Raw genomic sequence first — 23854 nt, 5'->3', positions numbered from 1 at the left:
TATGACTGTGAGTAATAAGATACATCCTGATTTGGATTACAAAGACAGCTGCTCAAAAGCCAATTCATTAGTGTTTTCCAAGTTTGAAATTTGTTTTTGTTTGATTCCAGGCTGTATTTGGATGGCAATTCCATTCTTTATGTAAAAAGATTGGGAAAAGCATACTATATCCTTTGCATCACACGTGCACATGTGTTCTGTTTAAAATATCTACTTTTTTCTCCTGTTTATTTAAGACCTACCATCAAGAAACCAAAGTCTGCCATAACTGGTCAAATGATTGGTTGCTGTTAAAAGGCTGATAAAGTCCAGAGCAGATAGTTGCTCTTTATCAATGCTTTCAGTGGAAGAGAGTGACTCACTTCATAGTGGGCTTTGGGTTTTATAACTTTAACTTCATTTCAAATGCATACAATTATTATATATATAAACCACTCACCCTACAGGTATGCATGATTTGTTTGCTTAAGATCAAATTGTGAACTATAATTAGGTTTCAAAAATATGTAACCCCATACAGTTTAAAAAGGAATCAAATGCAATCTTGAGTTCACATGTAACCAAGGCAACTAACGCAATGAAAGCCTCTAACATAATATTATATTTGTGCACTTAGTGTGTACTCCAAGTCTCAGTTTTAAAATCTGGGAAGACTGAATTTGTGGTGTGTTCTAAACTTAATGTGGCCACACCAATGCAACATTTTATTATGTACTCTATATCAGCCTCAAACTCCTCATAAAGGTAGAATAACAACAGGAAGATAATACAAATAAGTGCAGCACTTTTTAGCCATTGGGGGAAAATTTGAGTACAATAGAATAAAATGCCCTGTATTGTTCCTTAATGGGGAAAGACTGAGTCTGCAATCGTTATTTTTTGATTTTCTTTTTGTATGTGTGTGTGCTTTGGCTCAGTTCAGATTCCATCTACTTGTTTAACTTTGGACAACTGTGAACAGAACTGTCCCAATATTCATTCCTAGACTTATTCATATGCCAACAACATGTCCAATGACGCCACTTATCACTTGAGACTTAAAAAAATCCTTTTGGGCTTGATCCAGACACAAAAATCCCCACTTCTGCACGTTTCTTGACTCATTCTAAATTATGTGAGTTTTAAACAAACATTACATTGTCATACTAATTGCCAACAATGATTTGTAATATGCAAAACCCATTAACTTCTTCTTAGGGTCAAGGCTAATCAAAGAAAAATTGTACCGAGTAGGACTTCTGATATGATGAATCAAATGCTGTTGAAAGATTTCCGAAAAGAATCTGAGTTTGCAAGAAACGGGCAAACAAACTTTTGAGACTTAAATGTTAATTGAATTTTTGAAAGTAGCTAAAGACTTTGGAATTGAATGGTTACAATTGTTTTCTGCAGAAATGTACTTAATCTAAGTACTTAAATAAACATTTAGGTTGTGACCTCCACCATCATGGTCACCTGAAAATATTTTGAAAATTCAATGATGAAATACGTATTTTTAATAATTTGTTAATACAGATCTTTATTTGGCTTAGATTGTGCAAACAATGCTTTATATTTTTTTTCTCTCAAAATTCTTAGATTGTGACATAATAAACAATGTATATTCTTCCCAATATAGACATTGGTTTTCAATCCTATTTTTTCTCTCACAAATGCTAAGTTATAAAACTATACACTGTGTTACATTTTAAAGATTGTTTCAGTATTAATCAACCCCACTGATGTCCTGCTGCAACTGCTGTTCAATTTTCTCTCTATAGCTGGCTTTCTCCTCCCTGATCTTGCTCCCCAGCTCCTTCTGCACCATCATCAGCTCTACCTTATTCCCTTATCTGAAGGCTCTCCTCTTCTCCTTCAGGAGAGCTTTAATATCAAGGGTAATCCGTGGCATGTGGTTTGAGAAACACTGTACCTCCCTGGAGGGGACAGTTGTCTCAAAGCAGAAGTTTATGTAGTACGTTATGCTGTCTGTGATGCCGTTGATGTCATCACCGAGCTCTTAATAACTGCTTGCCAGTGTTGATTGTTATATATGGATATATTAATTATATTTTGAAATGCATTACAATGCCTGCCATAGGCAAAATGCATTCTAATGGAATCAGTGACGTCCTGCAAATTCCCAACTTGGACAACATGCAGAAGAGCAGGTAACATGGGGCTGGTGCTATATAGAGAGGACAGAGCAGCAGGATTGGTGGGGCCAGGGGCAGACTTGCTGGGTTGGGCTTTGAACTGCTTGTACTTCTAGTTCAAATTGCGATTAATATTTTTTTTTTTTTTTTGGCAAAATGACGCTATGGGATATTGTGACAAAATCACAGCCATGCAATCAGCTATGATTGCTGGAGCTATACATGTTATTATTTGACTAATTTGCTTCACATTTTAAACAAGAGTTTACACGGCAAAGATCAGCTTGTATACGCATGTATGCGCACCTTTATGGCCATATTCAATAGATCAGAATATGGCTTCTGATTAAGCTTGTTTGTTAAATTGAAAGTAACTTTAAAAAATAACATTTTAGCAGGTGTTACACATGCTTTTCACATGTTTCTGTATTAAAAATGTTCTTTTATTGGTCTGATGTAATGGTTTAGTTTTCTACGAAATTGAATGTCATGTTTTCATTGCCTGTAAGCAAAAAATCTTCCTAATTAATTTAAATAAAGGCTTTAAAAATCATTCTGTCCAGTTAATCTATATAACCTGTTTAAGTTAATGAACTCAACTATTGAAATAATTAAGCTTTTCAATAATATTCTGATTTCTTGAATATGATTGGTGTGAAGCTTTGTCTGTTGGAGACATAACTATGGAAATTTATATTTCACACACATCTCCACACTTATGGCACTATAAGACAAAGATAAATTTTCTCTGAAAAAAAAAAAATATGTCTGTAATTACATCTCTAGCAAAGGTGTTTAACCAGCACTTTCAATGCTTTCCCATCAAATATGAAAATAATCTTTTTTTGCTTCTCCCACTATCAGAGTTCATAAGTCCTGTGGTTTCACATCTTTTAGTGAGCAAACCTTTTCTCAAGCAAAATCCAACTAAGCCCCAGAATGAATGATGGATATTATCCAGTCCTTGGCACAACATCTCTAATCCCACTGAGGAATTTTTTTCTGATTTGGTAAGTGAAAACATTGCTTTGGTATCACACTGGTATGGTAAATGGTTTGTACTTGTATTGCGCTTTAGTCCGTCTAGTCCTACGACCCCAAAGCGCTTCACACTACAGTCAGTCATTCACCCATTCACACCCTGACGGTGGTGAGCTATGTTAGTAGCCATGGCTGCCCTGGGGCATGCTGACAGAGGCGAGGCTGGTGAAGTGTCTTGCCCAAAGACATAACGATTGAGACGGTCGGACGCTCTAATGGGGTCACTGAAATAAAATTTAAATCCACAATTGTTTCTTTATCAGATATTCAGCAAGAATTTGCATTAAGCTTCTCTTGAATTATATGAAGGCTGCCCCTGTGAGGCAACCTGGACCTGCAAGCATCAGCTAACTTCACTTTTTTACATGCTGCTTTTGGTGCAATTTGCTGAACCATTCTTCCTCCAAAAAAGGTTTGTGCAATGCCATGATTCTCAACATGTTATTGATCATGAATTCAATGTCTTGAACTTAATTAAAGTAGTTCAACATTGGTCTCATCTGTCTAGATTTTTCTACTAGTGTTTAACCGACTTGTCCAGATCTTTAAACAAGCACCAGCATGTTTTTTCTTCAGTAGTGGAGACTTGTGTGGCGAGCATCCATAGATACCATTTTTTTCTCATTTGTTCAATATACATATATTTTTTTCTTAGTCAGAATATTTTACCCATAACATATGACTATTAAACCCACCACTTTAGTTTTTATTTTTCAAAACAAGCATCCTTTTGTTAATTTAAATCATATTTAAATTACATTTAGTGGAAATATTTCTTTGTCAACTTGTTTAGCTACCAATGAATGGCCAAATTCTTGGGGCTGGTTACACACAGATTGTTTTACGTGGACAAGCTATTGAGAGTGTTCATCTTTCCATTTTGATCTTCTTTCTTATTTGGTTTTCCGTTTTCCATTATTACCGCAATGTACTTCTGCAAAGCTAACAGTAAAAGAGTTGTACAATGTTGTGTTATCCTAATAGGTTTACATGGGTTTTTTAAATGTCGAGAAGACTCTTGCAGAGTTTTCTTAAATTTTAAGTGATTTAATACATTACACTTATATTTTTGGGTTGTTAGCAGGCATTTGTGTTTGTAGTTGTGATAATAAAACATTCTTAAGGACATATATTGCACAATTCTCACTTTGTCTGTGTTTTTGAAAATAAGTGGTATAGTAAACATAATACACCACCGGTACACATCAAGGTAGCGTTATGTTGTTTTTTATAAAATATGATAATTTGAGAGATAACAATTTTCACCACTGTTCTTACTCATTAAGAAGGACTGACAATACCATTCTTTTTCCAATCAAAACTTTTTTAAAAGAGAAAGTTCTACAACCTCGTTGTTCCAAAGAATATCCTTAAAAAAGAAATGTTTTTAAGGGCTATAGTGCCATGCCACGTTTCCTGCCTCCTAAATTTTGGACATGTTTGGAAAGCCCTACCAATGGCATTGATGGTGAAAGGCCTAAGAAAGGAATGAACAAGTGAAGCAGGATTTGGCAAAGTACATCTTATGAGGTTAATTTAATGTGAGAAATGTGAAGCTACTAGTTTAACATATTTCTAACAGAATATGTTTGGGATTATTTCTTAGACCAACAAACCACAGGTAACTATGCTGGCTCTGTTTCTGTTTACCCTCTACACTTCAGATGTTTCCATCAACTTCCCAGGCTATCATCTTTAGAAGTTCTCAGATGACTCAGCCATAGTCGGTGTTATCACAGGTGGGGACAAGTACAGACAGTGGACACATGACTTTGTGGATTGGTGCCAGCAGAGCTGTCTCCTGATCAATGTGGGGGAAGCCGAGAAGCTAGCTGAGGATTTCCACACTGGCAAACATCCAGGGAACAGACATTGAGATAATGGCCAATGTCTTTTTACAGAAAGGATTGGAGTAGATTCTACCTGCCATTGAGAAAGAGATCATCTGGAGTGCAGGGAGTACTTTTTTTTACTATGTGGTGGCATCAGCCTTCTTCTATAGTGCGCGTTATTGGAGCTACAGCTAAGCTAACCAGCAAGGCTCTTTTCTAGAGTACCCCCTCGACCCAGTGCAGGTGGTGGGAGATAGAAGGACTCTGGCCAAAATAACATCACTTTTGGACATTGTCTCCCACCCCCTGCATGAAGATGTGGTGGACCTGGAGACCTCCTTCAGTGACAGACTGCTGCATCCTAAATGCACAGAGGATCGTTATCACAGATCCTTGCTCCCATCAGCTGTTAGACTTTATAACTTAGAAACATCACTGCTCCCACAAACTCAAAAAGTTTTTACATTCCTGCTGTTGCAAAGAGTTAGTTGGTGTTTTTTATGCATAAATATATATTCCTGTTAGGCAATAAAAAAAATCCCTCTGCTATGTGCAATCTTCTTCCATTTTTTGAATGTGCGACTTTGAATAATTGTGCAGTAGTTTTCATTATGCTGTAAATTTCCCCTTACTGTAAACTTCTCCATTCTTATTTTTTTTGTTTGTTTTTATATTTGTTACATTTGTGTGTCTCTGCATGCTTCCACTAATGTTCCACTTTGCTGCTAGTATACCTGAATTTCCTCACTATTGGACGAACAAAGATATTTATATTCTATTCAACGTCCTTAGAAAATAGTTCACATGACTTTTTCTCATTTCCTTACATAACAAGTTGAAACCTCAGTTTATGGAACTAACCAACACAAAATGAGAAATATTTATGAATAATTGATTAACAATTAAAAATAAATGAATATTAAAACATCCTTAAATAATTACAAATATTTTAGTCATAAAAGTTTGATACATGTGGTTGAAATTCACCCCCTCCAATAAATATATTTCATAGCAATTACTGCTCCAAATGTTTTGTGATATGTCTACATCCACTTTGTGCATCTTAAGACTAAAACATATTGCCTATTATACCACGGAAGAAATGGCTGAGCTTAGTCAGATTAGTTGGGGATTTTTCTGTTAACAGCAAATTAAAAACTGCATCAGATTTACCTGGCTTGTCTATTTAAGTGGATGGCCATGTCTTATCAGATTTAGAGTGATACAACAATCTTCGTGTTCACAGATGATGCACTTAATGGTGCTTTGCAAGAAGTTCAAATTTTGGAGTAAAGTTTTGAGCCTTACCCTGCTTTATATTGTATACTTTATACACATTATTGTTCCTGATCTGTCAATTGTGTGCTGTTTTTTCCCATTGATGTTCACTAACAAACCTGTGATGCCTTTTTAGAACAGCGTGTTCAACCTGAGATGAAGTCACATACAGATGCGCTCTTTTCATAATTAGGTGGTTCCGTCTTCAAGTTAGGGTATATTTCTTTACAAACAAGGAATAATCTTAAAATGTTTCATAACTTGACTATTTTCCTCTGGAATATTGTTTTAGTTTACAAAAGAAATAAATAAATACAATAAAAAAGCAAAAAAAAAAAAAAAATGAAAACCTTCCAGAAGGATCTGATCAAACAATAAGAAACAGCTAGCAGGAAACAGGATCAGTGCTTTCTTTCAGGTCTCAATATTTAATGGCTCGATTAAAATTCATTGACATGAAAAATCATTTTACCATATGCAAGGTATTTTTTTTCTTTTCATAGAATTAAGTGGGATATCTTACAAAGACATGACAACACAGACTGTATAGCTTTAATGGACTAATACAGATTTGCTGGCAAGCATTGAAGCCTTCTCTCAAAGCAAACTTGACCTGAATCACAGATGACTAATTTACAAGCATATACTTAAGTCTTCTATCATGATTTCTATTCTTTTTGTACAAGATACATTTGTGTACATAAAATTGTCCGGCAAAGTGTGTGGCGGTACACACACTTACATACATACAAGCATACTTGCAAGGAGACACATGCTCTCTTGCATGTACACAAGATCACCTAAAAAGACATTCAATCTCATGAATATTATGCATATTTATTCATTTACATTACAACAGAGATTGTCATCTCATCACTTCTTATGCTTTTCCCTTTTTGCTTGCTGTGGACAGAGTAAATCCCAGTTCTTTCAAGTTTGCAATCCTTATCATTTCTTAGGGGTACTGCTATGTACAATTTCAAATCCAGATCAAATACCTGCATAGATATTTGATTTTGTGAATCTGTAGAAGTATAAGTGGTATGCTAACTTCACAAGGTTTGAATGTGTATACTGTACTGTATAACATTTCTCTCGCTCCATTAAATGTAGGAACAGGAAGAGAAGTTAATATCATCACGGACACTGATTCTAAATATGTGAATGCATGATGCACGCTGTCCACAAATATCAAAATGTCTAGTCAGAGTCCAAACAGTTCATGCAAACTATGACACAGAGTTGATGATCAATACCACTCATTCTTAACAAAGAATCTGGAAAAGGAGGAAAGACTTTGCTGTTTTTAGAAATATTTTCTCAGTTTTTTGTCTTTGTAGTGAAATGACAAAATAAATATGAAAACAGTGAGAGCAGAATCATGCAATGTAAAAACAAGTGACTATTAATCATTTTGACTTTTCCAATAATCCTAGAGACAAAGTGATCTTGACAGAGAGAAACTAGCTCCTCAGAGCTGTCTTAGAAAGGAAAATAATATTAATAACAGTGGGCATTCAAATGATATGCCTTCTGTTCTAAAAGTGAATAATACATCACCAAGTATACATCAGGGATGACATCATAAAACCAAATTCAGCCCAGTTTCAAGAACAAAAGAGTAAATAAGAACTGACCTTTTTATTAAAAAGCCACATTTTTACTGGTTTAAAATTATGCTGTTACTTTACTGTACCCCACTTTAACTTACAGCAACTGTGGCAACACTTCAGCATAAAAAGTTACATGGGTTAGAGGCAGGGAATATTGTGTCTAATTAAGACAAGGGATTTGATATAGCTATTAAAACAATAACCTCTTAATTACAGCGTGATAGTGTGTGTAGTATTCCATACTTAAACCAGATAGACACTCACTGGCCACTTTATCATGTGCACCCTCCTAGTACTTGTTTGGACCCCATTTGCCTCCAGAACGTCTTCAATTCTTTATGGAATTGGTTCCACGATATGTTGGAAACATTCCTCAGATATTGTGATCCAAATTGACATGAACGTATGTGGATCTGCTCTTCTACAACACCACAAAGGTTCACCACTAGACTGAAATTTGGTATCTTCAATGTCATTGGAGTAGAGTGAACATATTGTCACGTTGAAGAATCCAGACTGATTTAAGCTTAGTTACTTGGCACATTTTCCACCTGAAAGTAACTATCAGAAGCTTGGTACTGTGTGGTCATAAAGGGATGGTCACTAACAAAATTTATTGTGTCATTCTAACAATGTTCTGTTACCATTATTGCCCAAAGTTTGCCCAGAAAATATTACAAATACCGTTGCACCATTGCACCAGCAGTCTTAACTGTTGCATGCGCATGCTTTCATGTTGTTTATGCAAAAATTTGCTAAATATTGCAGCTCAAATCAAGACTCATCTAATGAGACAAACTTTTCCAGTCCATTGTCTGATTTTGGATTTTTAACCTCAGTTTCCTGTTTTCAGTTGACAGGAGTGTCGCCCAGTGTCAACCTCTGTGGCTCATTTGCTTAAAGGTTCAGCTGGTTGTGTGTTCAGACACTATGTTTCACAGACCTTGGTTGTAATGAGTTGTTGGAGCTACTGTTGCCTCTTTTTGATCTTGGTGCAGCTAACAGATTGGAAAAGGGACAATGTTTGGTGTTATATTTATAGACGCCCCCACAAAAGAATATGCAAGTTTAAAAAAATTCAAATTGTTATTTCATAATTTTGTCTTTGTGGGGAGTATTTTACAGACTTATCTCTGACACAAAATACAGGCAGGTGAGAGAAAATATTTATGAAAATTTCCATGCAACTCTTGGATAAAATATTACAAGTGTCTGATATGTGGAGTTGAATCTGCTTTTGGCACAGTGATAAAACTCCAATTTTCTCTGACATTATGATGTATGCTCCCTTTGATATGCAATCCTTTTGATTAAAAATGCATTAGGAATACCATTCAGCCTGCTAAAACAATGGCAGAAGAGAGGAAAGTAGAGCAAGATAGGAAAAAGTCAAAGTATTGGTAAATTAGCTGAAATTGGGTTTTCAGATGGGGACATTTTCTCAAACAGATGTGTATAGGAGGGTATAGCTAAGTTGACTGTTTTGAATTCAATTCATTTTCATAATTGACTGAGGTGAAATTGAACTGCCCTTTCTTTGTCCTTGACACACTGTTTCCTTAAGTGATCATTTCAGTGAATATCAGATAAATCTCCTTTATATTAAGAAGCATTATTTGAGGGAGTAGTATAGCTAAGAGCATACAAACACAATTTGCCTCCCACCTTCCCTCGAGGATATGTTGCTACATTATAGATTTAGGCCTGCTCCCTATTTGCAAGATGGTACAACTAAATGAATTGCATGAGTCATATACCTGATGATGTCGACACCTGGCTTGTATGGTACAGGATAGAAAAAAATGGATATATGCAAGGTTACTTATTTTTGTGGCAATACATTATGCTGCACCCAATCTGTTAAAAGTTAGTCTGAAGTAGTTATTATCATCAGACTAAATTTGCATGTTTGGGCAGAGATGCCATTTTTAACCGTATGAGGGATGACCTGCAGGGCGCACTTCTTAAAGAAATCCCAGCATTTATTTTAATAAGAATTGATGAAAGAACACAAAGCAAAAATAAATCAGTTAGACCTTTGATGCTGTTAAAATACTAGCAGGCTGTTTTTTCTTTTTCCTTTTTCAAGTGCCAACAAAATGTAAAAGCTGCTCTTAGAAACTCACTCATAGCAACTGATGTTTGAAACACTGGTGTTAATATCGAGAACAAAAGAAGTACATGAAACTGCAGTCTTTTGTCATATTTTTTTCTGCCTTTGTATCCATTTCAACCATAATCTCTTTAAGCTTCCTAACCACAATAAGGTTCACAACGGAAATCAAAATTCAAAGTAATTAGGCTGAGAAAGCCATATTTGCTCCCATAGATGTGTTTGTTAAGAGTTTCTGAGCAAGAAATTTGAAAAAAAAAAAAAAAAAACTCAACAATATATATATATATATATATATATATATATATATATATATATATATATATATATATATATAAAGCTACATTTCCAAAGTATATCTGTTTTTGCAATTCAATATCAAGCTACTGCAGTAATGCTTGGAGTGAACATTTAACAGAGTTGGCAGTGATGCAGCAATCACCATATGGAAAACATCATGAGTAAGCAGGTGTGCATGAGCAAGTAGTTTGTGTTATTTTGAAATTTGGTTTATTTTATGGTCTGTTATGAAAATGCAGAGTCCAAAAGATGAAGATGTGAGTCTTCTATTCACCTAGATATACTTTTCAAATGTTTGACTCTTTTTTAACCCTTCTGTAGCCCCCTGACCAAAATAGACTTCTGAAACATGTCTGGGTAACAACGTCTTTCACTGCCAAGGAATTTGTTACAATTGTTAAAAAGAGCATTGCTCACTAGAACTTGAACAGAAACACCAGCTCAGAGCTCATAATTAACATTTAGCCTGATTTAGCACACTCATAACACAAAGTACTGCATTTGCATTTGCGTCTTTGCCAGGAATTGGTCTTTTAGGACACCGTCTCTGTAAGCTGGGCCTGTGAAGCTTAAAGTGTACAGGTCCCTTTTTATCGCTAAGCAAACAAAAAGCAAAACAAAGCTCTTTTTTTTTCTGTAACCGATCAACTTTGGTATAGAACTACTTTTTATTTATAATACACAGTTGTGATGAGTTCAGATTTCCGTTTCCTCTCAAATGCATAAGCTGTCAGACTCCCTTTGATTGTGTCTGAACAACATCATTGTGGTTTCCTTCATTCTCAGTTGTCTTTAGTGATAAAGCTGAGCTTGAGCTGATCAAAGTTGTTGAAATTATGCATACCCCTACCCGTATGCATACATAGCATTTATTAAGTCAAACCATCTATAGATGGAGTTTTATTTCCTTTAAGTCAGGCCCGTGCAGAGCTGACTCTTAGAGTTACAGCTGGTGCTCGTGTAGGAAAGAGCTGCTGCCACCGGTAGGACTGTGCTGCCCTGGTGAGGAGAAGCTTGCCAGTGGGATGACCTTCACCGGGTCCTCCTTCTTACTGCTGCAGTGTCTATCCAGGGTGTTGTAGAACTGTGGCCGGTTGAACCCTTTGTCCAGTTCATCTCTTTTGGGCACGGACCTGCCCAGAGTGTGGCGGCCATCCATGACCCCCATGCCGCCTATGTTAGCTTTTACTCCCTGGAAGCCAAAGGAGGGAAGTGCTGCAGTGATGGTTGTGGTGGTCGGGTTGGAGGTGGGGCTGTTGCTGCCAGGGCTCTGGAACTGGGCCAGGGTCGGGGGCATCCAGCAGCTGTCAGAGTGGCCCAATATTAGACACTCCTGGGTGCAGGTCTCAGAGGCCTCAGCCAAAGCTTTCTTCAAATTCACCTCAATGGCTGCAAAAAGAACAGAGAGAAGAAGAAGGGGGGGAAAAAAGAAATGTAGTTAATAAAACAATTTAGGACAGACAGCAGAGAAAAAGGTACTGGGAATGTCATTTTTTAAAGCAAATTTCTTTCTGAGGGTATTTATTTAAAATGCACACTAATATTAATAGCGACCCAAGTATTCCACATAAATGAAGGAAATCAACACAAATTAGTCCATTAATTATTAAGTCTACTAAAACAGAAGGACACAGTGAAGAAGTATTGAACAAGGTTACTGAAATGTAATACATACTAAGTAGAAAAAGCCTTTTTAGTAATGCGAACCTCACAACATCTCTTGCATGATAACACAGGTGGCATGTAAACTCAGGTGTGATTTCGAACCACAATTCCTCACAAACTTTCTATGCACGTATGCACTCTGATTTTCGGTTCTTTCCCTGGCTTTGCAGATGGAATCAAACTAGTAGCTGGTAGCATTATCTTCTCTCTCTGAAACAAATCTAGAGTTTACTTGTATTTGTTTTTGGGATCTTTCAGCTTTGCTGAAAAGTCAACCCATGTTTTTTCTTTAGATTCTATATACAGCCAGTTATTGTTTATACCCACTTATCTGTGGTGGTGCCTATCAATAGCAGTCATTAAGACAAAAAGGCGGGGTACAGGACAGACCACCAGCCAACCTATATGGGAATGATTTATATATAAATCTTATAAAGTTTTTTATCTATTTTAGTTGAAACTTGTATGCATCAGACAGTGAAACCAGTTACAGGAATCATGATACAAAATGAAACTTATATAATTTGGGCACTTATCAGAACAATATATGACAATATACTTTACATACAACATCCTTAGTAGAAAAATCTAATGTCAAGCTTATATGACTGGCCAATCATCAGTGAAGCTAAACCACTGCAAGAAACAGAAAATACTTGTGGCATCATACATCATACATTTAAGACATAAACTACAACCAAATCTGATACAACGCATGAGTATACAAATGAAGCTGAAGGCGCAAGTTCAATCGAAGAAACTCATCGCCTGCCTCCATTCAATCAGAGTCCGATACGCCTCTGATGTGAGCCAATCAGCTACGAACCGCACCTCCATGAAGCCAATCAGCATCCCACGCTCATCTTAAAAGCAACTTCAAATCCACGTCTCAGCCTGCTAACCAGCAAGCGCAAACGGATTGCATGTTGGATTTCGAATCAGATGTCCGATTCAACCCACCCCCAACCCCTTCTCCACCATCATAGCTGAGTTAATCTAGCTTCCAAGACGTTCCTCCATCCTCAACCCATCAGAGTGTTTTCTCCCTTCAGTCTTCATCACTCCCTATCGCCTGTTATTGGTCCGGCAGAAGACCACCATGTTGGGCCCGGTTCTGCCAGAGGTTTCTTCCCAAAGGGGAGTTTTTCCTCTCCACAGTCGCTTCAAGCTTGCTCATCATGGACAGTTCATGCAAACCTGTGTTTATCAAGTTGGACATCTATCTTAATCAGATCACCATATGGACTGAACAAACTTCTTCTATCTCCACTCCACCACCAGTTTCAGACCTGGGGGGAACATACCTGTTCTCATACATCTACTTATGCATATTAAAGTATAATTCAGCATTAATGTTCCTGCCGAGGTCTGAGCGCCAAAGACTTAAAATATTGTATCAATAAAATCCTTCTAATTGCCATTTCTTTCTCTGTGAGTTTTTCAGATTGAACAAGCAGGTGACAGTTGACTGATGAATCATTTCCAACTTTAGAATTTGTAAGATAAGATAATAATTCCTTTATTGTCTGGCAGTGGAGAACTTCGGGTGTGACAGTGCCAAACACACAGACAGTTAGACACAATTATTAGAAATGAGAGAAGAAAAAAAAGAACAATCTAGTCTAATCTAAAATTAGCTCTAAATAGATACTGAGTAGAAGACAAAGAGTAAATACCAGCGTAAATACATATAAATATCCCTGGATGTTAACCCAAGTCAGGTGGGTTAACATCCAGGTGGGTCTGCATCTGTGAAGGTCCACCACCAGCTCCTTTGTACTCCCTGCATTTAACCTGAGATGGTTCTGCTGGCACCAGTCTACAAACCTCTGGATCCACTGTCTGTACTCTGACTCGTCCTCATCTGCGATGAGACCAACTATTGTGGAGTCATCAGAGAACTTCTAAACTTCTTCTTTGTTCCAAATATTTTAGAAGCATTTCAAGTATTTCATAAAAGCCTATTAATTCCATTCTTGTTGGAGAAATACTTTTAATTTGGGACTTGATCAACACATTACATAAATTGCACATTGTCTTGGTTCTCTTTTCACATAACACAAGTTAATTATAGTGATGATTGCACCACTAAACAACTGTTCTTTTGTAATTTTTCTCAAAGTAAATAAATGTTGATAACAGGCATTGAACAATGCTTCGCATAACAAGTGCACATTTTCTTCACTGATGTGCACTTTATTTGTTCCATCAATAAGTGTTTATAAAATTTCTTTATTAGCTCTGAAACCCAAAATGAGCTCCCTTTTTCAAAGCATGTTCAGTATTCACCATACAACCGAGTTGGACAATGGACATTGTATTTACATACATGGTCTATCTGAGTTGCATTTATAGTTTTGTGAAAGGCTCTGGAAATGTGGACGGTTGACATATTTCTAAGTTTAGTTCTGATTAGAGAACCTTTGGCCAGCTTCTGCACCATACAATTACTGTGTTTTTATTCTGCAAAAAAGATACACAAAACATGTATGGGGACATGTTAACATATGATTTACTCATATGCAACATCCATAGTTTTCACATGCTTCTTGTGAAATTCATGATATTGTATGAAATGAATGCAAAAGTTGCCACTTTCAAGAGGAAATCAAACAAGTTTTGTATGATGTGCAACATCTGAAACATAAACTGAAGATGATTGAATGCTTACATTTTTTTGTACTTATTTTCTTCCATTTGTTTTCCATATGGGAATAACAGGTCAACATAGAGACACACAGGACGAACAAACATTATGCACGTTCACACCTAAGGGCAATTTGGAGAGGCCAGCCTAACAGTTCTCGCATGCATACACAGGGAGAACATGTAAACTCCATGCAGAAACACCCCAGGCAGGGACTCTTGCTGCAAAGCAGCTGCACTACTGTGCAGCCCATCGATATATATATATATATATATATATATATATATATATATATATATATATATATATATATATATATATATTATTTTTTTTTTCTTAGCAATCTCCTCTTTCAGTTTTATGAAGTCTACCAGTACCATATGCTCAAAAACACATGTTCTCACATGTGAAGCCCAGTGTTGGTATTGTTTTTTGGCATAATGCATCTTGCCATTTTCCCTTCAACCATTGTGTATGAAGGGACAACCTTTAATATGTTTTTTTTTTCTTCTTGTGAATAGGGTGGGTATAGAGGCCACTGCAACTTCCATAAAAAAGTGCATCACTTTTCTATGGAAAAATTGTTTCTATTATTGTCAGGTCTTTCTAAAGCTTTTTATGAGCAGGCATTGGTTATTGAACAACTTCTTTTTTTTGACTTCTCTGTCAGACATCACCTATCTGTGGCTGGTTGATTGGAAAATGTGGTTCATTCCCCATCCATATTATGACCCCAGTTGTTCTCACTAGTATATCTAAATGTTTATAAACATGTAACTAACCAGCACATTCAGTATTTCTCGTTAAAACACAAGATTGTAAATGTCTTATTTTTTGTATAACTTTGTACTGATAAGCAGCAGGACTGCTTTCTAACCACATAGGAACTTCAGCTATTTTAATCATGTTCTAACATGTCTATGTAATTTATGCATTACTTAGGTGATTACTGAGATCTGGTGTGAATTTTGTGTCAATAGCCTCTTGAGAAATACATTTCCTTAATAAAAACTTGATGTGTTTGATAATTTTTTTCCACACTATACAGACAAGGCAGTTGAAATTCATGGATTTAAGGTAGTCAATGCACTAAGTGAACTCATGAATCATATTGTAAACTGAAAAAGTTACAGTCTTATCTGAGATTGACCCACAAAATGTCAGCCTTTTAGTGGAATGAAAGTCAGTTATAAATGTTTCATTTCATCTTGTAATGAGAAAAACACCAGCAGAGCATTTAATTTCCATTGGTATTCCCTTGACTCTTTCTGTTTACCTACAATATGCAATGAATTCCCTGTAGCTTAATTAGAGTTTGAAAAAATATGTCTCACTGTTTGTGTCTCAGATTGGCTGTAGTGTGTTAAATACTTAATGAACATCTTAACAAAGCCCTGTTTATTTAAATCACTGTCAATGCCCTTTTGATTTCTCGAAATCCAAAACAAATCGGTTAAAATAGGAACTCTCAAACACCCAACACTGGAAGGAAGAAATTGCCTTTCTTCAGAAATATTAAAAACATAGACTAGCACAAAAATAGAAACAGTAAAGAAATAAAGGAAACTATAAAAAGGTAAACAAAATAATAATGATATACAACAGACAAATAATCTATGAGACAACATTTATGTTTTCGCATGGAAAGATAGAACAGAAAAAAAAACAAAACAATGATGAGACCAGTGTGCAAGGCTAAGAACTCAAAGTATCTTATCTCATTATCCCAACATTGACATCACATGTGGAATGAGTCTTGGATGAGGCCTCAGCATACAGACTTAGCAATAAAGCCTGTCATGGCAGATAATTAGAATGTAAAACAGTATGCACCAAGGCAACCCGGAGCCTGCAGTGTTATGTTTCCTGGGCCGTGCAAAGGAAAGAAAGGTCCTCATTCAAACATCACACTGCTCCTCTAGGCCCCAGCTTCAAGCTGTCATGTACAAATTATTTAGTGTATTTGCATAAGTAAGAATGTTATAAATAATTAAGAAGCCCTAGACCCTGGCGCAAAGTAATGACTATTTCCTTCACACACAGTTCTACACACTCTATGTAGTTTCTTTAAATGGATATTTAAAAAAAAATGCAATACTGTTTGCTCTCTTGTAAAATTCTACATGAAATTAAAATGGAAACTTTAAATAAAAGTGAATGAATGTAAAAATATTTCCATTATACGTCATTAAACTTATGCCTCATGAAGATTGGTAAAAAAAAAAAAAAAAACACCTTTCTTTTTGGTTTATATTGCCAGGGATTGAACATCTATGCACCAGTTTTAATTATCAGAGCAGCGTCTGAAAATGAGTCGCACAGTATAAATTGTGAGGGTATATTTGGACTGCCCCTGTGGAGCCAAATCTGTCCTCTCCATATTGAACTGGAGTCACGGAACAGGAGTGTATAAATCCCTTGGGCGGTAAATGTGTCACCTTTCAGAGGGTCACTAACTTCATTAAGGCAAAAATGGATGCTGCTTTCTCATTCTCCGAGCTTGCACAAAAGGGCCGAGCCAAGTCTCCATCGTGAGTCTCAGTCAATCTTTGTCCAAGTGTTTTTTTTGGGGGTTTTTTTTGTTGCTGGGGCTAAAGCAGTTTTGGGTCGCTAATGGTTTCATCAGGCTGCGATGGGTAGCAACGATGTTGCACTCACGCATTTTTTACAACTTTGTGCTTCTTCATTATATCAAACTTATCTAAACAATCACAAGTGATGCTGTGCTAGATATATTGTCATCTGCACAGTACAAGGAAGCTGATCTACAGCCCTGAGATGCTGCGCCAAGCATCAATCTCCATTGATAGGGTACAATTTTATGATTGATAATAAATAATTCCTCCAAGTCTGAAGAAATTCTTTGACAGTTTCTGTTCACGTTACACAAATCTTACAAAAGCTATAGGTGATGACATTAAAATATTCCAAGCTTTTCAAAATATTAATCACTCACACACTTATAACAAAAAAGCCCTACAAAAACATCCAGCGTGGGTTCAGACTAAAAAAGTGTTAATAAATAGTATTGTGGTTCCAGCCAAGTAATGCGATGTAAATCCAAAGAAAGCTCTTGGTTGTTGGACAAAGCGTAAATGTTACTTTTCTATGTAAGGTACTTAAACTGATTAACTCTGCTGTTCATTAAGTTTCAATAAACAGTGAGTTAAGATTTGTTTGTGTAGTTTTTTTTAATAATTTCTCTGTTAGTGAATTGTATTTTGCCCAAATCATTTTTTAAATGTAACATTCAGTATTGTATACATATTCTTGCTGAATGTCATTATTTTATAGTTTTCTAAATCTTTAAATACACATAATATATTTACTTATTCTTCTGTAACATAACTATTTATGGTTAGGCTACTGAAGTGGATGTTTCTGTTACCAAATATTTGCTAAAATTCTTGCTAAAATTGCAAGGCATAATAATTTAAATGCTAGTCAAGAATGAGTGAAATTTAGCCACACACAACACAATTTTAAAGCAGAGAATTAGAGAACTTGTGGCAGACATCAAGCAAGGCGACTGTACTTTTAAAATACATTGATCTTTCATTTGTGTATGATGGACCAAAGAACAAGGACTCAGCTACATTACAGAAATACAATAATTGTCTGGCCCTCTTTACACAGCAACAGACAAGAGCTTTATGTCAACAGCTTGGTTTTGTATAAAATATTTCTTAAGCTGCCTCTCCGAAAGACATGAGCCCGTACTATTTTCAATTCCGGTGGGATAGTTCAGAGAGGCTGCAGTGGGTTTGGGAGGGTACAAGCAAAACTTGAGTGATGTCGCTGACAGCTCTTGCTGCTTTTGTCAGCCAAAGGTGCGCCACAGCCCCTTTGTGATGCTGCTGCCTTTTGTATTCTGGGAAAACAACTGTACCCCACGGAGCCTTCGGAAGAAATCACACATCAGTGATGCAACAGATCTCCTTGTGGTGTGAACATTCTTTCCTGTGTTCCCTTCAAGGAAATTTGAATGGCAGGCAAGTGGGGATAATAACAAACAATGGAATGTAATAGTCAACGCATCTGAGATCAGACCTACTTTGCTGATTTGTGAAGATTCAGCTTTACTGACTACTGGTGATGTGGCTGAAATAGTTTCCCTGATACCTGTATATAAACCCTTCGATGTTCACTGAGCATTCAATCAAAGCTTCACGGAGACTTCACTGCACCTCACTGTAAAAATCGATGTGTGGTCTGATTCAAAACAGTCTGTCCCACAAGGGAGATCCAAGACAAATGCCTTTGTTAAGTAGTTTAAGACATTATGTGATCTATAAGATTATGTTTCCTACTTGATCAAATACAAGGTCAATGCCTAGGCAACATGCCTAAAGCAACGTTGTCCTGCAGCATCAACACATTCCTTAACCCACCTTAGGTCAAACAGACCTGTTTTAACATCCATGTTACCTTTCATTTGTGTGACCAAACTTAACCTGCAAAAACATTGAGCATTTCTTGGAAAATAGCAAAGTTTGAGGGGATTCCAACTGCAAAAGAAAATATTAGTCAAATTACATTTGAAACTCTCATTTGAAGAAAGGGGTCACACACTTCAACCATATCTCTGTCTTTCTCAATTATGTTTAGAGTATGCATTCCCAGTCCTACCTTAGAACAACTTGCAATTCCGGAAACAACTTGAAATAAATCAAATGCGCTGATACCTGCTTCACCATACAAATGGAAAGGTATGGTCTATGATGTAAAAATACAATTTCCCCATCACTGTAATGTAAAAGCATGACTCCATTAGAGATGTGCCGGGAAAATCATGTGGTGAATTAAATCAGCGAAATTTCAACTTGATCGACCCTGACTGCTGATCAGCTGGTTACAAACTCACAAGTACAAACTTATTTAGATCACTGAACACACCATTCAGTATAAGAGAGGTGTTTAAAAGGAAGTTAAGGAACCACTGAGATTGATAACTGGTATTTTTTATTGTGACGCTGAATGGAAATAGGATAAAATAAGAGAAATCTTCACCATGCATAACTGTTGACCCAACATAAAGTCAGTACTTTGTAGAGCCACAAGTTTCTGCATTTAAAGCTGCAAGAATTTGCGTACACTTGTCACATCTTTCCACTGGGACTTTTGCCCATTCTACAAAACTAAACTGCTCCAGCTCTTTCATGTTGGACGTTTTTGCTTGTGAACAACAAGCTTCAAGTCTAACTATAGACTTTCAACTGGAATGAGGTCTGGGCTTTGACTAGGCCACTCCAGAATTTTTTTATATTTCCTCTTAAACCACTCAAGTGTTGTTTTAGCAGTATGCTTCTGTTCATTGTCTTGCTGGAAGGTGAACCTCCATCTCAGTCTCAATTCACAGGCAGACTTGACAGTTTTGTTCCAGAATGTCTTTAGCACCATCCATCTTTCCCTCAACTCAGACCAGTTTTCCAGCCCCTGCTGCTGAAAAAACATCCCCACAGCATGATGCTGCCACCTCAATGTTTGTTGTTAGGGGGATGGGATGTGTCGAGTTTGTGCCAGACAGTATTTTCCTTGGTGGGTTTCCCTTTCTTGGCAGGTTTTTTGTGGTACAATACGCTTTGTATTTAAAGATGAAGGTTGGTCTTGTGGAACATGAAAGAGTAGGATATTTATTTTTAAACCCCAACCTAACATGTACTCAGCAACTTTGTCACTGACTTGTTTGAGGAACTCCTCTGTCTTTAAGGTGTGATGCCACTTGCAAAAGGGCGTTGCAGCCAGTGGGGGCTTTCAGAAAACATGAGTTTATACTGACAGATCATGTGACGCTTAGATTACACAGAGATGGATTTAATTTCATGAATTGTCTGAGTTTTGAAGGTAACAAACGTTTTAGGGGCTTCATACCAAAGGGGGTGGCTAAGTATGCACATTTCAGTTTTTATAAATGTTATTGTTTATACATACACACACAGACACACACACACACACACACACACACACACACACACACACACACACATATATATATATATATATATATATATATATCTATAGATATAGATATAGATAGATAGATAGATAGATAGATAGATAGATAGATAGATAGATAGATAGATAGATAGATAGATAGATAGATAGATAGATAGATAGATAGATAGATAGATAGATAGATAGATATGTTATATTTTCTGACTGAACCCTCTCAGTAATAATAGTATGAAAGATGTAACATGACAGTTAATGATATTTGGTGACAGAGCTTGTTGCAACTTGATGAGCTTCACACTAAGATCTGCACACATATCACGATTTAGCTCATTATTTCAGCATGCACAAACTCATTATTGCTAATTAAAAGGATAATTGCATGCATCTAGCAACTTAGATTCTTCGAAACGCTATCAGGAAGGTGGACTAAGCCTGAACCTTGCATGTGTTGCAAACAATGCATTCACAAAATACAAAAAGCAAACAGGGGTTTCTGCCTAATTGTCTGTGTCATGTATATTTAGCTTGTTCTGCTTTTATTCCTTTGCTTCATATTGTGTTCTTTTTCTTTTAATTTGTTACTTATTGAACATTTTTTCCGTAAATATGTGTTTCTATACCATACATACATATATATATATATATATATATATATATATATATATATATATATATATATATATATAATAACTGGGTAAGCTATTTATTTTTATTCACAGGTTATTCACAGGTGATACATATAAGTCCTCAGAAAGACCACAATACAAATGAAAACCAAAACACCCAAAGATCATAACAAGTCTGCACAAAAATTTAAGTTTGATTTCATATCATTCACATCTAGATGTTTTATAGTTTATTTATCATGCCATTCTTAAAAAAAAAAGTATGATAATATGGGATGAACCGGTCTGCTGGTGCAAAAAAAGGCGAGGCCCCAAAAAACAGATATTCTATCTTTGACTAATAGTGGCTGAGCTACTTACATGGTAAGAATAATCAGGATGTAAAGCAATATTGGTATCACTACCATATCACAAGAGCTTGTGTGATGAGGAGTCAATTAATAGGTAAATGCAAAAGGAACATGCAGGGTATTCAAGTGTGGGCAATTGTGAAACCAGAAGACAGGTTCCTTCATAGAAATAAAGTGGGTTTATAATCAAACTTTATTTCTCACTCCCATTGCAAACACTCAGTAAGCAAAGGGGGTTGTTATTGGTAAAACTGGTGTCAATAAAAGATTTTTACACTAAAATGAAGAATGTCTTTATCTGAAGAATGGGAAAAAGTTTTGTTTTCGTAGAATTACAAATACAAAGCAGCCCAGATATCTCTATTGAATGTTGCTTGCTTAGACTCATTGCATACAAACAAGACTAATTTGGGCAGGAGTCCACAGTTTGAAATCTTAAACAATAAAACATTTTAAAATTCAGTAGAGACTGATGTCTGATAGATTGGACTTCAAATAACATATTTTGAAAGTCTTCCTTGTACCAGAAATTAATAATGGTAAAAGTAACAGTTTGCAAGTTCTTAGTTCAGATCCTTGACTTCTGTGAAAGAAAGAAAACCCCTGTATCCATGGTAATCAGTTTGAAAATGTCTTTTTCTTTGTACATCATGCTTGAATGCTATTTCACTTTTATCAGGTGAATGTACAGTATAATGCCGAGTAAAGGCTGTCACTGTCACTGTGTTCAAGGGCATTTAGGAGAAAAAAGGCTTCTTTGTAACAGCAGAAACATGTTCTGTGCTTTGGAAGTTGGATAAGGTGTAACATCAAGGTCAGCGGCGTTGTCTCATGGATCTCTACAGTTTGCTCTTTATAATGTAACCTTGCTACCAAGTTTTCACATACAGGTAAAGACATTCATTAAAAAAGTGAATAATGATAAGACTCCATACATCCATACATCTGTCTATCACGTGGCTAATATTTGGTTACTCATCCCTTTGACTTCAGAACTACCATCTTGAAAAAGATTCAAAACGTGATGGAAACATTCCTCCATATTGACAAGTCACAGTTTCTGCAGGTTTGTCAACTACACATCCTTGATGGTAATCTTCCATTCCATTATACCTCAAAGAGATTTGATAGAGCTCTAGTGACCGTGAAAGTTACTAGCGTACAGACAACTTGGTACCATGTAAAAAAAGAAAAAGAAAAAGTAATAGACAAAGTAGCCATCATGAGTTGGATTCCCTGTGGTGATAAAGGAATGAAGATGGTGGGGTTGTGGTGCTCTTAAACTGGGCTCTTAAGGAGCCCAAAGTATGGCAAGAAAATATCTCCCATACCACCACGATCACCAGCTTGATCGACTGGTAAATGTCAGGATGGTTTCTATGCTTTCATGTTGTTTATGCCCAATTCTGACTCTGACCCCATCTGAATGCAGCTGCTGTAATTATGAGTCATCAAACCCGTCAGCATTGTTCCAATCTTTTATTTTCCAATTGTAGTGAGGCTGTGTCAATTGTAGCCTCGGATTCCTGTTCTTAGCTGAAGTAAAGTGGCTGGGGCAGCTGACAGCCTTGCATGGGCCCAGGATTAGATAATTTAGATGGGCCCCCACTCATGACATTCTGTAACTAGTAGAAAATGAATTAATTTTCACCATTTCAAGACATGATAATCTCGCTTATTTTTCTTATCCATTTTTTCCCCTCCTATCTGCTCAATAGTTAGATTTTTTTTTGTTCTTTGGAGCAGGTTCTAAATTATATATCTGCCATAGAGATTTGACAATGACACAAATCCTAAAAATTTACTAAATTATTAAATACATCATTACATATAATGGTTTGAATAAAATTGGAAATGTATACAGTATCATTAAGAAACAATAAAATATGATTTTCTTTAAGTCTTGTTTGTATGTATTACTTAATATAAAAAATTAAAATGGGGAATTTAATCAAAATTGAAATCAAGCATGGTAATATCATGGATAAAGATGTAGTTTTTCTACGTATTTTTTTTTGTTGCCCGTGGTTTGTTTAATGAACTATCTGAAACTGCGGCTCTGTCTCAGGGAGACAAATGACTGGCTGTGGCCTTGCCTGAAAGGCAAAAAAAGTACAAATAAAGAAAAAGAAGATTAAGCTGATAACTCTCACTAAATAAACCTTAACATCTGATTTTATTTAACCTGCACAAAAAAATCCACTGTGGACAAACTTTTTTTAACAGCGTATACTTATTTATTTTATATATATATATATATATATATATATATATATATATATATATATATATATATATA

The 23854-nt window shown here is 36.1% G+C and overlaps 1 protein-coding gene across 6 annotated transcripts in view; it reads right to left on the bottom strand.

Annotated features, from left to right (window-relative positions):
• Positions 1-10947: 10947 nt before the first annotated feature.
• The window catches only part of pcdh11 (protocadherin 11), a 202984-nt gene continuing 190077 nt past the window's right edge, over positions 10948-23854 (bottom strand). For all 6 annotated transcript variants that reach the window (XM_036127608.1, XM_036127610.1, XM_036127611.1 and 3 more), the window contains one exon: positions 10948-11701. In XM_036127608.1, coding sequence (XP_035983501.1) covers positions 11256-11701 — 446 coding nt within the window. In that variant the 3' untranslated portion in view covers positions 10948-11255. The remainder of the gene's footprint in view (positions 11702-23854) is intronic.

The sequence above is a fragment of the Fundulus heteroclitus genome, chromosome 23 (genome assembly GCF_011125445.2).
Source record: "Fundulus heteroclitus isolate FHET01 chromosome 23, MU-UCD_Fhet_4.1, whole genome shotgun sequence".
Taxonomy (NCBI): Eukaryota; Metazoa; Chordata; class Actinopteri; order Cyprinodontiformes; family Fundulidae; genus Fundulus; species Fundulus heteroclitus.
This window is presented reverse-complemented; position numbering and strand designations above follow the sequence as displayed.